The following is an 18,111-nucleotide window of genomic DNA, read 5'->3' as shown; positions in this document are numbered from 1 at the left end:
ATGCAACATGGATTCATGGTGTTTGCCTTGACTTCTGCTCTGCAAGACTTTCCTTGTGATCTCTGGCATGGTAAGGAATTAAAAGGCATATACTACAAGATATATGGAAAATAAAGCAAAACAAATAAGCCTACTGGAGGGTAGCAGGTGATATCAAGGACAGTATTACCTCCAAGGTAGTGGTACCATTAAAACTGATTTAGCCACTGGTTTTTTTTTTTGTTTTATATCAATAAGGCAGGGTTAATGAAAGGAATGCTTTTTCCGGACAAGCAGGGAAAATACACTGTTTAGGATAGATTGGCTGATGGTAGGGGACTGGGAAACAGGAAGGGGATGCAAGTGAGAGGAATAGGGGACAAAGAGACTATGGAGTAGTTGGTTGTTTTTGTTTTTGTTTCACTGTTTTAAAAATAGCTTTTGGTAATATGGAAAAAAAGAAAATTAGTTTTATTTCAATTTTTGGTATTGGCTGATGTATAGATTTTTAAAAATGAATTACTTGAATAGAAATCTCAATGTAAGTGGTTTGGCTGTGGATTGTGAAGGGCCCAGCAAAGTAAAAATTCTTTTCTGATCTCTCATTAGCTTTTGCCCAACTTTGTGCAGGTAGAGGTACCCTGTACCAGCTGAATAAGAATAGACAAAATCAAAGCACTTAATCATATTTCAAAAGCTTTGAGAGAAACCTGAAGTTCTAAATTTAAAAGCACAGCCAAATGCAGAGGAAATGATCTTTTCTTTTAAAGCATTTGTTATATCTAAAGTAAAGTATGTCTTACATGCCACTACTAAAATTGTATTGCATGTTTATTTGTGTGGCTTTTATTTCTTCATAGACATATTCTCAATGCCTGAGACAACATTTTGTTGTATATTGTGTGCTGTGGGTAACCATTTTGTAGCATTAACTTAAAAACACCAACTCATTTCTTTTGCTGAAAACAGGAAAAATTGACAATGATTCTGTATCTCCTATCTTGTTTACATGAGCCAAAGAAATAGACTGAGGCATAAGGAATTTGCTATTTGCTATTTCAACAAAAAGCTTGTTATTATATGGAATATTCCACACTGATTATCCCCTACCTCTACAAAAAAGAGGGAGATTTTCTTCTCATATCATTTCTTTGAGGCCAAGGTTGGTCATGATGATTTCACAGCACTCAGTTTCAAATGCTTTTGTTGATCTTTATAATTACATTGTTATAGCCATTATGTACATTGTTTTCTTGGTTTTGCTTACTTCATTTTATCTCGGTTCATTGAAATCTTCCTATTATCTCTGGAGTTGCTATGTTCATAGTTTCTTAGACCATTGTAATATTTCATTATGTTCCTATATTGCAATTTAGCTAACCACACTATGGTCATTGAGATTGTTTTTTATTTTTTGGTATTACAAAAAGTATTGTTATAAATATCTTGATGTATGTATATACATAGATATGTAAGTATGTGGGGGCCTTTCTCTTTTTCATTCATCTCCTTGGGTTAAATGCCTAGTAGTGAGTTCAAAGAGTATGGACATTTCCATGACTTTCTTCACATTATTCCAAATTACTTTCCTGAATGACTCCCTCAAATTAGAGCTTCACCAATGGCGCATTAATGTGCCCTGTGGGGTTTTTGTTTGATTGTTTCTTTAATGACAATCATTCAAGTAAAATTTCAGTTTAGATTCTCAAGTTTCATGAAAGTTAGTATCCTGAGGGCAAAGAATCAGTATTAGTGAGGTAGTAAATAAATGCCTTTATTGCTATATAGGACAGTAAGATCAAGAGAAGCACTGATAAATCTTATCTATCATGATAATATGTTTTCTTCTCTTTTTTGTTCCTTAGCCAAACCCAGAAAACTTTGGTGAGTCATTTATTGACTTCTATTCTTTTCAGCACTTCCAATGATTGATGATTTCATCTATGGGTAGGGAAATGCATGGTGCAGTTGGTAGAGTGTTGGATTTGGAGGCAAGAAGTCCAGAGTTTTCTTAAGAAGACCTGAATCCTGTTTCAGATACTTCCTACCTGTGTGACTCTGGGCAAGACCTTTTCCAAATTAGTGTTCTTCTCTATAAAATGGGCTTAATAGCACCTACCTCACAGGGTTGTAGTGAGCTCAAATGAGATCAAATATATAATTCATTTGAAATACTTAATGCTCTATATAAATGTGAGCTATTATTATTATTATTCCACTGGTCCATATTATATATAACACCTCTACATCTAAGTTGTATGTCTTCATCAGTGGCTATGGTGCTCACAATTCATCACCTGGTGGTTAACCCCATGTTGAGAAGCTTCTCAAATCTTAGCTAGGCTGGTCCCTGGACCATAGACTGCTGAGCCTGCAAACAGAGCCTTTGAGAACCCAGGGTCACATTCAGACCATGATTAAACCCTAGAGTATAAGCTGAGTTGAGGGAGTTCTAGTCTCATTTCTATTAGATGACTAAGAAAATAATCCTTGCATCACAACCATCATCATTCCTCCTATATATTTAAGTACTATATCCACAAGGAGAATGATCCTATATTTTATGTACCAAGACTTTGTCAGTAACTATAATAACTGGAACCATATGATCACGATTGAATGGGTAGGGTCTGGGACCAAAACAATGGCTGAGTGGTGATAACAACAACAACAACAATGATAATAATAATAATACTAATAAAAACAACACATTGCATTTATGTATTTCAGAGTTTGTGTAGCACTGCACATGAAATCTTATTTGATCCTCACAACAACCTTGCAAAGTAGAAGGAAGAGGGAGGCAATAAGAATTTATATAGTGCCTACTGTGTGCCCGGTGTTGTGCTAAACACTTTATAGATATGATCTCCTTTAATAATAATAATACCTACCTAACAAGTAACTATTAGATAGATGTTACTATTATATCTACCTATTAGATACATACTATTATTATCCCTATATTGAAGATGAGGAAACTGAAGTTCAAAGAGGTCAAGAGACTTGTCCAGAGTCACAGTTTTTTCAGTGATCTCCTTGGGTCATATGCCTAGCATCAGGATCTTTGAGTAAAAGGGTATGGACATTTTCATGACTTTCTTCATAGAATTCCAAATTACTTTCCTGAATGACTGGATCAAGTCAAGGTTTCAGGAATGGTGCTTTAATGTGTCCCATGGGTTTCTTGTTTTGTTTGTTTAAGAGCAAATAATCATTCAAGTGAAAACTCAGTTTAGGTTCTCAAATTTCATTAAGTTTAGTACTCTGAGGCACTTACAGTGTCTGAGGTTAGATTTGTACCCAGGTCTGCCTGATTCCAAGCCCAGTCCTCCACCCACTGGGTTCATACTGCCCCTTGAAATCTTTGAAAAGCCTTACGTATCATGATAGTAGATTTTCCTGTATTATCTAAATGGTATGTGAGTTGAACAGGCTATTATTTAAATCCAACCTGAGAGTTCTGAAAAAAAAATTGAGCTTAAACAAAAGGATCTGCCAGATTAGATGGACCAAGTAAAACATTCCACCAATATTCACTTGTACTCATATGGAGTCACATGGAATCATGGTTTCTGTTCCGTGAGAATTTAGAAGGGAATTTGGGTTTAACCTGGAAGCTTTGGTTTGTGCCATTTATTAAAAGCTTCATTTTGTATTGAAGTAGCCACATATGGATGAAACAATGGTGACTTCATCAGTCTTCAACATTCATTTCCAATTTGGTTTCAATTCAGGGCAGCCTTTGTGTATCAATGGTACTTCTTCCCAGTCTGGTTTTCATCCTGCACAGAGGGAACTGTTTGTTATGAACTGTATTGATATATTCCTAAAGTCAGTCAATGCTCAAGGGAAATAGGACAACAGAATATACAATGTGATCATAGTATGATAAGTGACAGTTTCATGATAAAATGACTGAAATATTTTCTTGCCTCTGAAATACATGTCAAGGTTAACCTTTGTTCTCCTGTGCCTTTTTATTTGTCTTTTTAATAATAGATGTAGATGGTGGCAAGGATGAGGATATATTTGACATCAATGATGGTTAGTGGATTCCTTTCTTTTGTAAATTCCATGTGCAGGTATTGGGTTTTACCCATTTTATAATATCAGGTCTTGTTTTGCCATTTAGCTTTGGGACTGAACCTTTTTGAAGGAGACATTGATCTTGGTGGGGTAAGTTGGCATGCTGCAGTGATATCAATGCTTCTATTGGCCAAAGCAAGCTAAGATACTACTTCTCTGAAGCTTATCTATCAGTGGGAGGGCGCGTTATCCCTAACCATTTGAGGTGGTACAGAATCAATGGGAATCATTTATTCATGCATTTTACAAAACCTCATAAACAAATTGTGCTTGAAAAATGACTTGATTCATATTAATATCATAATCTTCCTCTTACTGTGATTTGCTGTAAATTAGTCCCCAGGCCATCATCATTAACCATATGTGGTCAGGCTATATTGATCTAAACTTGGTGGTTTTCAATTTTTTAATCGCTAACTTGTATTTTTATATTACTTTCATTACCAAATATATTATTTTCCTCTTTCCCTCTCCATCTAAACATCTTAGAATGCAGATTCACTAGCACCCTAAGCCTTCTATCTCCTGCTCAGTGCAGCATGTTCCCAGAGGAAATGTGGCTTATGGCTAGACCTTCCATCAGCCCCAAAGCAACTACTTTTATCTGTACCAGCAGAAGCCATCTTCCACCTCTTGCTGTTGGCCCAATCTCCCAACTGGGATTTGGAGAACTTCCATTGCAAAGAAGAGCAACCCTCCCTTCAACTTCAGGCCTCCCATTTCCAGCCAGGCCTGTTCTTTTGGGATACAGAAGTAGCATCCTTCACTCAGTGATGAACACTCTCACACCTGGTAATATCCTTCACATTTCAGTAATTCTGGACCACTCTAGAGCATCATCTAAACCTCACTCCAAATCCCCTACTACTGGAGTCCTCCTTTCCATCCCCCCTCAAAACTCTCCCATAGAGAGTTTTATCCTCACTCCACACAGTTTTATCCCAACTCCTCACAGTCCTTCCACAGTGTCCTCTGGAATGCCTGTGCAGAGGCATCAAACTGTCCATCTGAATTCTATCCTTCTACTCTTTCCATCTACCAACTCTTACAGAAATCTAGCTTTCCCTTGATGACGAAGCCTCCTTGGCCACTCTTTCTAGAACTGGCTGCACCTTCATTAATTTTCCTTGTCTCATTGGTTGAAGTGAGTTGGTGGAATACTCCTTCCTCCCCACTTCTTCTCTCTTCCTTTGAGGTTCATGATATTCTCATCTGCCACCCAATCAAAAGCCTGGTAGCTGTTGTCTAAAGTCACCTGATCACTTTTTTTCCTTCCACAATGAGTTTGATACCTGGCTTACAATTTTTCTCTAGTGCTCAACTCCTTTCTTTGCTCATACTAGAAGAATTTTAACATACATATAGATTCTCCCTAAAATACTCTAACCATTCATTTCCTCTGACTACCCACTTCCCATGTACTACTCCCCCACCTCATCTGAGCTACACACAAAGATGTTCATCCCCTTGATTACCCCAAAATGAATAACCTCACATTCAAGAATTCTGAAATTTCTTTATCCAATCATAATCTATTGCCTTTTCACCTCTCCCTCTGCCTTCTCTCATATTACGCTACTCTTCATGCACACCATGACCTCCAATCTCTTGACCCCTCAGTTCTCTTCCATGCCATCTCTCCTGCCCTAGCCACCCTCTCCTCTTCTCCTCTTGACTCCTTGATGAACCAATTCAATTCTACACTGTCTTCTTCTCTTGAGTCCCTAGGCCTGTTATTGTATCACTGATTATACCTAGCCATGTCTCAGCCTTGGATCATTCCCACCATTCATCACCTTCATACCTACACACATGTAGCTGAACAAAGGTAAAGAAAATCAAGTAACTATTTTAACTGGGTCCACTACAAATGTGTTATATAACCCCAACTGGGTCCTTATTGCTGCTAGGCATTTCTACTGTACCTCCCTTATCAATTCACTATCTTACTTTCCACGGTGGTTCTTCCAAACCTTTTCAGCCCTCTTCAAGTTTCCCATGGCTCCCCTTCTACTTCTCTCTCAGCTGAGTATCTTGCCTCATATTTTATAAAAAAAAAATTGAGGACATTTGCCTTGAACTCCCTTTTTTTCTCCTCTTCCACATCTCTCACTCAGGTTACTTTGTCCAGCTTTCTCTTTCTTCACCTCTGTTTTACATGATATAGTGGTCTTAGTCCTTATCAAGGCTAAGTCCACTACTTGTTCAATTGACCCCATTCCAACCTATCTCTTATGACAGATTGTCTCCTCCCACTATTTAATTTATTTTCAATCTCTCTCTTTCTACCGGTTCATTTCCTACTGCCTACAAACATGTCCATGATTCCTTTATCCTGGAAAAACCCTCATTTGATCTTTCCATCCATGCTAATTAACATGCTATATATCTTCTGCCTTTGTAGCTAAACTCCTTTGAAAGGCTGCCTGAAGTAAGTTTCTCCCTTTCTGGCTTCCCACATTATCATTCCACTAAAATGGCTCACTTTCTCCAATGTTACTAATGATCTCTTCATTACCAAACCTAAAGGCCTTTCTCAAGCCTCATCTCCTCATTCAGAGTCTAAAGCCTTTGATGTTGTTGATCACTCTCTTCTTCTTAATACTCCTTTATCTCTAGATTTTCAAGACACCACCCTGGTTTTCCATTTACCTGGCTGCCTGTTCCTTCTCTCTCTCCTTTACTGGATCCTCCTCTGGCACATGCCCTTTAACCATAGGTGTCCCTCAGAGTTCTGTCCTGGGCCCTCTTCTCTTCTCCCTCTAAATACATCACTTGGTGATCTCATCAGCTCCCAAGAATTTAATTGCTAATCTTATGCTAATGATTCTCAAACATACTCCATTCTTTTTGCTGGCCTCCCTTCTCACATCTCCAGTTGCCTTTCAGATATCTTTAGCTTGTCTAGAAGACATCTGAAATTCAATCTGTCCAAAAGGGAACTCCATTATCTTTCTTCCTAAAATTTCTCCCCATCCTACTTTCCCTATTTCTGTAGAGGACAATAACATCCTTCCAGTCTCTTAGGCTCACAACCTAGGAGTCTTCCTGGATTCCTCACCTTCTCTCACCCTGCCCCCCAGCAACCCATGTACAGGCTATTGCCACGGCCTGTCAATTTCACCTTTGCAGCATCTCTCAAATACATTCCTTTCTTTCCTCTGACACTGTCATCCCTGTAGTGTAGACCCTTATCATTTCATGCTTGGATTATCGCAATAGCCTGTGGATCAGTCTTCCTTCTTCAAGCATCTTCACATTCCAATTCATTCTCCATTCAGCCACTACAGTGATCTTTCTAAAATTCAGATCTAATCATGTCACCCTCTTACTCAATAAATTCCAATGGCTTCCTATTGTCTCTAGGATCAGATACAAAATGCTGTGGTTGGCATTGAAAGACTTTCATAATCTTGTCCCCTTCTACTTTTCCAGTCCTTTTACACCTTACTCCCTGCAAATACTCTTTAGTCCAGTATACTGGTCTCCTGACTGTTCCATGAGCAAGACACCATCTCTTGGCTCCAGGCATTTTCTTTGGCTATCCTGCACATCTGGAAAACTCTCCCTCTTCCACTTTAACTACTGACCTGGCTAACCTCTTGCAGGAAGCCTTTCTGAATGCATCTTAATTCCAGTCTTTTCCCTCTTTTAACTATTTCCTATTTATCATGTATATAGCTTGCTCTACACTTCTATGCTTATATGTCGCTGTCTCTCTGTCTCTTTCTGTGTCTCCATCTCTCTCTCTCTCTCTCTCTCTCTCTGTCTCTCTCCCTCTCTCCTTAGATTGTATGTTCCATGAGAACAGGGACTGTTTTTTGCCTCTTTTTGTATACCCAATGCTTAGTACAGTTCCTGGCACAGAGTAGGCACTTAGTAAATGTTTATTGATGAATGATTATTCAAAAAAAAAAGAATAAAAAAGAGAGGGGATTCAGCAAACCTGATCAACATATTAACTAAGTCTGACAATGAATGTTATCGTCTAGTAGCACCCATGGTGCACTACCTCTGCAAGGAAGGGAGAGAGAGGTGCATTTTCTCAATTCTTTTCCAGGACCAAGCTTTTTGGTCATTATAATTATATTTAAGTTTCCTATGTTTACATCAGGTTGTCAACCTGGAATGTTTTAGTTATATGATAAAACCATACTAATTCAGACGAATTGAAGAAATGTCAGTTCAAATTAGTTGATTTTGAAATCTAAATATAAAAATACTTTGAAAGGGTATGTTTTATTAATTTCAAGTAATTATTTTGTCAATCAATAATCATTTATTATGCCTTAATAAGTTCTAAGCACCATACTAGGAACTGCAGAGACAAAAAATAAAAAAAATCTATCCTCAAGGAGCTTAGGGTCTACAATAATCTAATCAAGGCTAATAAAATGTTACTTCATAGAGATGCTACCAGACCATATGATGAACAGGCCTGAATGACAGTCATTAGTAATTGGCACATTGTTTGGTGAAAACAGGTATAGCTAAAAAAGATTGCTTAAAAACAGTTTATTTACTTCACTTTAAACATAACTCTCTCCTTTAAGCAATCTTTTAAAGTAAACTTCATTTTCATAGTGCAGTGGTAGACTTTTAACCTAGCATATATCTGAATGACCATGAGTTCTGAAATAGTGCAGCTCTAATTAATGAGCTTTTGCTATAACTTTCTTCTTGCAGATAATTATTTAGATAAAGTGGGTGTAAAAACCTTCATTAAATCTTTTCTGCCAATGGTGACTGGATTTCTCCCATAATCGCTGATTGATATAACCTTTACATGCTTTTTTCCCAACTGTCCTACCAAATATCAGTGCTGCAGATGCATTATTCTCCTCCTGACCTCTTACAAAATTTCTGGGAAACTACGTTCATATACACACAAATGATCTGTTTCTTTTACTGTTTGGGAGATCCCTAAACTGCCTTCTTTCTTGAGACAACCACCTATCTGTCCCCAAGTTGCTGCCTAACCTCAGGATAAGCACATCCTGTGTTTACTTTCCTTTTCAGAGAGGCAGAAGTTCCATTGTTGGTGATCAATATAGATGGCCTCACATCATCCCTTATGTCCTTGAAGATAATTTGGGTAGGTACATCATTTGGACTAAAGTTCTTGTCCTTTCACCTCCTGTCCCAGACTCTGGCCTCCTTCAAACTCCAAGCTATAGGTGATAGGAGTTGTTGAGTTCAGGTCTCCTTTAGTTGAAGATGGAAAGATTTTTATTTTTGTTTTCATCTCAGAATGGAGGTTGGCTGGGAAGAGAAATGGAGACAGGCATAAAAAACATAGATCTGTCTCTATTGTTCAACTTTATAAAAAGAGATTATGATTGCCTAAGTCCCTCTTAGTCCTAAGATCTCTAAATCCTATGACTTATAGGTATATGGTCTTTATCTAGAGTCAATGAAGTGAAAGACTGAGATGACTGGTCAGGTACATTGGATTTAAATGCCCAGAAGCCTGGATACAAATATATTGCTATGTAAAATTTAAAAAAAAATTAATTCATTTTTCAAATTAACTACTAGAAGAGCCTATTGGAACTATATCTTCTCATTGTTATTGATGGAACTTTCCACAATTGAACACATTTTTCCTCACCTTCCTTTGGAACCAAGGAAACAGGAAGGTTGTGGTGGAAGGAGCACTGAACCCACATAGAATTCAAGGATTTGAACTCAAATCCATACTGCCAGTTACTACTTGTATGACCTTGAGCAATAATAATAATAATAACAGTAGTAGTTAGTTGCACTTTAAAGTTTCTGAACGGATTTACAAATATTATTTTATTTGATCCTTACAATAGCCCTTGGAGGTAGTTGCAATTATAATCCCCATCTTGCAGGTGGGGAAAGTGTGGCAGATAGAAATTAAATATCTTGCCCAGGGTTATCTAGCTAGATATGTGACTGGATTTAAACTCAGGTCTTTCTGAATCCAGGCCCATCACTCTTTCCACTACACCATCTATCAGCCAATTTACTGGTCAGTCACTTCACCTTTCTGGCTCTCAGTTTTTTAGGTGTCAAATAGAAGGACTGGAGAACATGATCACTAAGGACCCTTCCAGCCCTAGATCAGTGAGATGGATGGAAGTGAGATGGATGTTCACAGAGCCATTCGTACCTCTCTTAAGTGCTTCTACACTCCTTTGTATTTTCCCTTCAGTAAATACTTTCTCTAATTCCTCTTTGTGGTGCAGAGGTGACCCTAGTTTTTCAAAGGTTATATTAGTGTTACACAAGCAATGGCAGATCCTATCAAGTTGGAAAGGTTTCCTATTTGAGGATAGTAACAGACTTTCTGTCATGTAAAGACCAGCCTGGCAAATTTTAGAAAAGTTCTCTATCAGATTACCTTCAAAGTGATGAAGTTAGCAGCAGTGAAGACCACAAACTAGGCTATAAAGGGGTTGTGACCCAAGTCTATGATGGGTATGACCTCATGGACAAACTAACAGAACGTGGAAGTTTCCAAAGTTTTGAAGTAAGTTTATATTTCATAACCTTGTATAGGATTGCAAGCTTCATGAGGGCAGAGACCATGGCTTATCCAAATTTTATATTTCCTTGACCCTCAAAGAGTATGTTGCATACAACAGGAGCTTAATAAATAATTGTTGCTATGTAGCTAATTTCTCCCCCTGAATGTATTAAGATGCTAGCTCTTTAAAAAATAGAAAGCTGTATTTTTTGGAATTTATGTTTTAAAGTGTGTTTATTTGTATACTACACAAGTGGCAGAAATTAGAGAAATTAACAGAAAGCCATGGAATAAATTATTTATTTGGCTGGGAAATTTTTGTTGAGGGTTGATCAATCCAGGCATGATAATTCTATACTGTTATTGATTGAAGTATCACAATTAGGATTTCATGAGCTCACTGATGTGAGTACAAATCTATCTACATCCTCCTATTTTGTGGGGTTCTTGTCCATTGCCACCCCTTAGTATTACATAGAGGAGCTACCCTCTGGAAACTAGATGCTTTCCTCTAGGTCTCTTGACATTGTATGGATGCAAGTGCAACCTTTGGGATATCCATCTGTTATCTCTCCTTTTGCCACCTAACCAATCTTCTCTTTTTTTGTTTTGGATGATATATCTTAAGTAAAATCTTGTCCATAAGTCACTATTGGTAATCTATTGCAGCCCACATATACTCTTTATCTCTCCATTGAAATTTGTGTCACCAACAATTTTTATTCTTTGGAGACCATGATACTCCATGATTAGCAGTCATATCGCATCAAAATGTAATTCAAAAATGTGGCACTAAAATAATCATTGTAATGTCAATGAAGTTAGGATAATTGATAGTGCTGTATTATCTTCTAAACCCAATCTGGTCTGTTATCTTTCTTCAGTTCTAAGCACAGCTCTGTCCCTTTTTTAGTGGGCTGCCAGCTCAACTCCATGTCATAATCTGAGTAATACATAATTATTTTTTACTTGAATTTTCTTGTGTAGATTTGATCATTTATATTTTTGCAATAGCCATGGATCTCATTGCACTGATCATAGGATTTTGTATTATCTTAATATTTGAATGGGAGATACTTTATTAGAAGAGAACTTATAAGGTTGTGCTTTGCATTACCAAGTATTGGTAGAGTATTTTTTGTTAATTAATAAACAAAGCAATATTTTGTAATCTCTATACCTTTCCATCTATTATAAGACTGTGGAGGTATGTTCTGCCATAGAAAATGATCTATGAAAGATTGCCAGTTCCCATTTCATATTTCCAACAAGAATACCATCAAGGAGCTTAGCATATTTTCATAAAGATTTAATAAAGTTTAGAAAGTAAATATGTGGTTCAGTAGTTATTAATATCTTCTTGATTGCCTTTTGGGGAAGGTAATTATACTGTGAATATTTTTTTCTTTTTCTTTTTGTGTTTTCTCTCATCTGAGGGGCATTGAAAATCAGTCCCTCAGTGCTTTTTAAATGGCATTGTCTTCAGCATGAATTTCTTCTGTATATGTTTAGTCTGGCCTAGCTGCTCTTTGTGACTTCATTTTCTTAATTACTATTCCTCATATGCCCCATTGAGTACTGAGATGTTAGGGTCCAAATATTGTGGTTCCACCATTATTGATGAAGATAGTGCAATACTATAGAAATACTGTCAAATTTGTACCCTGTAACATCTATTTGTTGTCCTGCTTCCTAATTAAACTTGGAGTTTAGTTGAGTCTCACATCAGACGTTCTTTGGACTTGTTTTCCCTTCCATTGCTTTTTACTGTGCTTTTAATTTTGTGCTATTTGGTTCCGTAAGGTTTTGTAAATGAACTTATATTCTAAAATGGTGCTACCCTTGTTTACCAAGTCTTTCTGCTCAGCAAAGAGATCACTGTCGCTAGCCAGCTTCTGAACACTTTAAGGAGAATCTGTGAGCAGCCCTTTCATTTAGCTGTGCCTTCTTAATATTTTCTAGTTTGATTCATAGTGATATTTAGTTCTTCTAGTAATCTATCTACTCACCGGTCATCAGACAAAGTCTCCTATTTAGACCGCCGAGAGCTAAATAGCTTGTAGTTTAACTCAAAGCTGTGATTATTTTTAGCTTCTGCCTTCTTTTTTGCCCTTGCATCACCAACAATGGAGAAAGTGAAGGTGCTGGCTTAGGACAAAGAGCCGTTTTGTGTTTTTCTTTGTTTATGAGGTGCCGTGTCTAGTTACTAGCTTGTTGAGTTCAAGCCCCTTTATATTCAGTCTGGTCCATAGAAAAATATATTTTGTTTCCAGGACTGTTTTATAAACTTTTCTTGCTTGTTTGAACAAGCCAGATCTTTCTTCCATTGTTCATAGTGTTCCATTGTTCCCTCTTTCAAAAGCTCAGGGTCACTTCCATGCCATGAAAAGGCATTTGACTAGGCCTTTTCTGCAGACTGGAGATGAGAATTTACCTTTGAAAGCCTCTAGTATTCAGTTGTTCTCTTTCTCAGCATATCTTTAGTCATTCAGGCCAGTCACCTGGATAACTCTTAGTTTTAATAATAATATGATAGCTAGAATTGATAGTGCTTTATGGTTTGCCAAGGGCTTTACAAATAGTCATTCGTTTCACTCTCCTAACAACCCCAGGAGATAGGTTCTATCATCATCTTCAGTTTTGTAGATGAAGCAACTGTGGCAAACTGAGCTTAATAAAATTCTAAAAAGTAAACATAATACTCATCTGTAAAATAGGGATAATAATAGCTCCTGTCTCCCAGGGTTGTTGTGAGGATCAAATGAAATAATATTTGTAAAGTAATTAGCATATTGCCTGGCACACATCAGGCACCTAATAAATGCTTCTTTCTTTCCTTTCTAGTGAGGTAATAGTGGCCAAAGAGCAGAGGAAAGATTTACGGTATGTTTTGGAAGTGGAATTGAAAGCATAGGGATAGATAGAAGGACTAGAAGTATTATTTCACTGGTATAGAGAACCTCTAGATGATGAAACTCTCTCTGTCAATGCAGGTTGGCACTTTCTTTGCAATTTATTGTCTTGAAGAGGTGATTAGACCACTGAGAGGCTACATGATTTCTTCAGAATCCCTCAGTCAGTACATATCAGAGGTGGGAGTGGAGGACTCTGAGGCCAGCTCTCTAGACACTATTGACCAGTGGCTTTGAGAGTGATTAGGGTTGAGAGGTGGAGGAATAGGAAGAGTCAAGGATAACCTCCAGGTTACAAAATGGGCAAAAAGGTAAATGATAATGCCCCTGAAAGAAAGACCAATCAAAGAAGGAGGAACAGATTCAGAGGGAAGATGACAAGCTCATTTTTGTATGGGTTTAGTCTGAGGGACAGGCAAAACTTTCAAGTAGAGAGGTCCTATAGACAGAGATATGAGTCTTTAGCTAAGAGGAGTGGTTTAGGCTAAAGACATCTTTAATACAATTAGGTGGCTCAGTGGCTAGAGAGATAGGCCTGGAGTAAGGAAGACCCTGAGTCCAAATCTAGCCTCAGATATATGTTGTATGACCTTAGGCAAGTCACTTCATTTCTTTTTCTTCATTTTCATCAGTTGCAATTAGGGATCAGATGAAATAATAGTGAAAATGCTTAGAACAGTGCTTGGTACATAGCAAGCACAATTTAGATGCTAGTTCTCATGATGAGGAGGATGTTTAGGACCCACCTGCACCGAGGTGGAAATTGAAGTCATGTAAGTGAATGAATCTTGCCAAAGGAGAGAAAGAGAAAAGGCCTGAGGACAGACCCTTGAGGAATACCCATGTTAAAAGATTAGGATGAGGGTAAGGAACAAGCAAAGAAGACAGACCAGAAGTTAAAGAGGTAGGAAAACTAGGAAGACTTGGTATCTCTGAAACAAAGGGAAGAGAAAGTGTGAAGAAAGGGGAGCCATCTCTAGTGTCAAAACTGCAGAGAGTCCAAGAAAGGTAAGACCTGACAAAGGACCTTTGGATTTGGCCATTTGGTGGCCTTTGAGAGACAGGTTTTAGGTCAGGGGGGAAAGTCTAGCTCTAAAACCAGAATCTGATTGGTGGTTAATAGGCACTGTTTTTGTTTCCTCTTTTTCTTCAGAAATTAATGCTAAAGGAGTTGTTCTGCAGACATTTGAACAGTACCACCTAAAATCCTGCATCGACTTTAAACCACGGGAAGGAGAAGAGAATTATATTTCAGTGTACAAAGGACGTGGGTAAGACAAAGTTATAACATTCTAAGAATTTCCTGAAAACAGAAGGCCTCTAGCATGTTGTAAATCAAAGCAATTAACCTCAGGCCATGATCTTTGTGTGGTTCAGATGTATGGCTTGTGCATTGAAAGTGGCTCAGGAAGAAAGGGAAGAGGCAGTAGAAGAACTTTAATTAAAAAAAAAAGATCTGAGAATTTTTATATACATATGTCCAATATTTATAGCTCCAAACACCTATAATGTCAACAAGGAAAGGAGGAGTATTTTCTATCTCTTCCTCCCTCCTTCCTTCCTTCCTCCCTCCTTCATTCCCTCCCTCCTCCTTCCTTTCTTCTTTCTTTCCTTTCTTTCTTCCTTCCTATTTTTTCTTCCTTCCTTCCTGCCATCCTTCCTCCATTTTCTCTCTTCTTTCTTCTTTTCTCTCTCCCTACCTCCTCCCTTTTTTTCTTTCTCAAATGCAATTTCTTGATCCATTTTCTTTTCACATCACAATCATTTCACTGCCTCACCATATTGAACCTTCCCTTGCAAAAAAGAAAAAAAAACCAAAAACATCTGGTGATGTATATAATATTCTACTTCTCAACATTCCTATCTATCTTTCCAGGTTTATTGCGTATTATCCCAATTGAAGCATATAATATTCCTGTCAAACTGGCCTCATTGCTCTTCCTTCTGTAAAGCATTCCATGTTCTGTCTCCTTGTCTTCGTATAGGCACTCTCCAGTTTTTGGAATGCCTTCTTTCTTCACATCTGCTTCTTAAAATCCATAACTTCCTTCAAAGTTCAGCTCTAGACCATGTTCTTTGTGAAGTATTTCCTGATTCCTTCAGTTGCTAGTGTTACCCTCCTTCCATTACTTTGCATATATTTCTTGTATTCGTACATATTCTTTCTTAGAATATAAGCTCCTTTCAGGCAAGGACTGCTTCATTTGTCCCTCTGTATCACTTGTGTTGGGTAGGCACTATGGGCATGATACGTATTTGGGACTCAGAAAATGAATCACAGAATTATAGAACTTGAGAGTTGAAAGGGACCTCTACAGCCTCCTAGTCCAATCCATAGCCCAAAGGAAATCCCATGATCACACACTTGCCAAATAGTCATGCAGCCTCTTCTTAAAGACTTTCGATGAGGGGCAACCCACCATCTCAGGAGATTAGGCAGCTCTTTTCACTTTTGGACAGCTCTAGTTCTTAGGAAGATTTTCCTGACACGAAACTTAAATTTGCTTCTTTGTATCTTCTCATTGCTTCCAGTTCAACACTGGGGTACTTTTTCTTCTACACAACACCCATTAAAATCCTTGAGCAGAGCTAGTGTATCTCCCATGAGTCTTTTCTTCTCCAGGCTAATATTGAACCAGCTCTGCATTCCTGGTATAAATCCCACCTGGTCATAGTGTGTTATCCTGGTGATAAATTGCTATAATCTCTTTGCTAGTACTTTATTTAAAATTTTTGCATTCATTAGGGAATTGGTCTGTACTTTTCTTTCTCTGTTTTAGGCATCAGCACCATATTTGTGTCATAAAAGGAGTTTGGTAGGATTCCTTCTTTGCGTATTTTTCCAAATAGTTCATGTAGTATTGGAATGAATAATTCTTTAAATGTTCAGTAGAATTCATTTGTAAATCCATTTGGACCAGGGGATTTTTCCCCCCATTTTTTAATATTTCTTTTTTTAAATTAATTAATTATTATGAGTTTTCAACATTCACTTCCACGAGATTTTGAGTTCCAAATTTTCTCCCCTTCTCTCCCCTCCTCCTACTCCAAGACAGCATGCATTTTGAATACCCCTTTTTCCCCAATCTGCCTTCCCTTCTATTACCTGTCCCCTTCTCTTAACCCCTTCCCCTTCTATTTTCCTACAGGGCAGGATAGATTTCTATACCCCATTACCTGTATATTTTATTTCCCAGTTGCATGTAAAATCAATTTTTAACATTCATTTTTAAAACTTTGAGTTCCAAATTCTCTCCCTTCCTCCCTTCTCACCCACCCTCATTGAGAAGGCAAGCAATTCAATATAGGTTATACATGTATAGTCATGCTAAACACTTCCATAATAGTCATGTTGTGAAAAACTAACTATATTTCCCTTCATCCTATCCCACCCCCCATTTATTCTATGCTCTCCTTTGACCCTGCCCATTCTCAAAAGAGTTTGGTTCTGATTACACCTCCCCCAATCTGCCCTCCCTTCTACTATTACCCCCTTTTTAATCCCCTTCCCCCCTATTTTCCTGTAGGATAAGATAGATTTCCATACCCAATTGAATGTGTATGTTATTCCCTCCTTAAGTCAAATCTGATGAGAGCAGATTCACTCATTCCCTCTCACCTCCCCCCTCTTCCCCTCCAGTGTAAAAGCTTTTTCTTGCCTAATTTACCCCAGGGGATTTTTCTTAGGGAATTCATTGATAGTATGTTCAATTTCTTTTTCTAGAATGGGGTTATTAACATATTCTATTTTCTCTTCTGTTAATCTGAGCAACTTATATTTTTGTAAATATTCATCCATTTCACATAGATTGTAAGATTTATTAAAATAGAGTTGGGCAAAATAGCTCCTAATTATAGCTTTAATTTCCTTTTCATTGGTGGAGAATTCACCTTTTTCATTTTTGATACTGGTAATTTGGTTTTCATCTTTCTTTTTTAAATCAAATTAACCAAAGGTTTATCTATTTTATTGGTTTCTTTTTAAAAAAACAGTTCTTAATTTTATTTATTAGTTCCATAGTTTTCTTACTTTCAATTTTATTAATCTCTTTCAATTTTGAGAATCTCTAATTTGGTATTTCATTAGGGATTTTAATTTGTTCTTTTCCTAGTTTTTTTAAATTGCATGCACAATTCATCCATCTGTTTTTTCTCTATTCATGTAAGCATTTAGAGATATAAAATTTCCCTTAAGCAATGTTTTGGCTGCATCCCATAAATTTTGGTATGCTGTGTCATTATTGTCACTCTTTTTGATGAAATTATTGGCTGTTTCTATGGTTTGTTGTTTGACCCACTCATTCTTTAGGATTAGATTATTTACTTTCCAATTAATTTTCAATCTATCCTTCCATGGCTCTTTACAAATTGTAATTTTTATTGCATCTGATCTGAAAATGATGCATTTAATATTTCTGCCTTTTTGCATTTGAATGTGAGGTTTATATGCCCTAATACATGGTCAATTTTTGCATAGGTGCCATGCACCACTGAGAAAAAAGTATAGTCCTTTCTATCCCCACTCAATTTTCTCCAGAGGTCTATTATCTAACTCTTTTAAAATTCTAAAATTTAAAATTCTAAATTTTAAACTTCTTTCTTGTTTATTTTGTGGTTAGATTAATCCAGTTCTGA

The 18,111-nt window shown here is 37.2% G+C and overlaps 1 protein-coding gene across 1 annotated transcript in view; it reads left to right on the top strand.

Moving 5' to 3' along the window:
* LOC114031744 (meprin A subunit beta-like) overlaps positions 1 to 18,111 on the top strand; it is a 57,565-nt gene continuing 39,454 nt past the window's right edge. The window contains 5 exon segments of the mRNA XM_027846878.1: positions 1 to 70; positions 3,982 to 4,026; positions 4,115 to 4,158; positions 9,088 to 9,163; positions 14,630 to 14,747. Coding sequence (XP_027702679.1) covers positions 1 to 70; positions 3,982 to 4,026; positions 4,115 to 4,158; positions 9,088 to 9,163; positions 14,630 to 14,747 — 353 coding nt within the window.

The sequence above is a fragment of the Vombatus ursinus genome, unplaced genomic scaffold (genome assembly GCF_900497805.2).
Source record: "Vombatus ursinus unplaced genomic scaffold, bare-nosed wombat genome assembly UNPS02015255.1, whole genome shotgun sequence".
Lineage (NCBI taxonomy): Eukaryota > Metazoa > Chordata > Mammalia > Diprotodontia > Vombatidae > Vombatus > Vombatus ursinus.
Note: the sequence above shows the minus strand (reverse complement) of the source record. Positions and strands in the feature narration are given on the sequence as shown.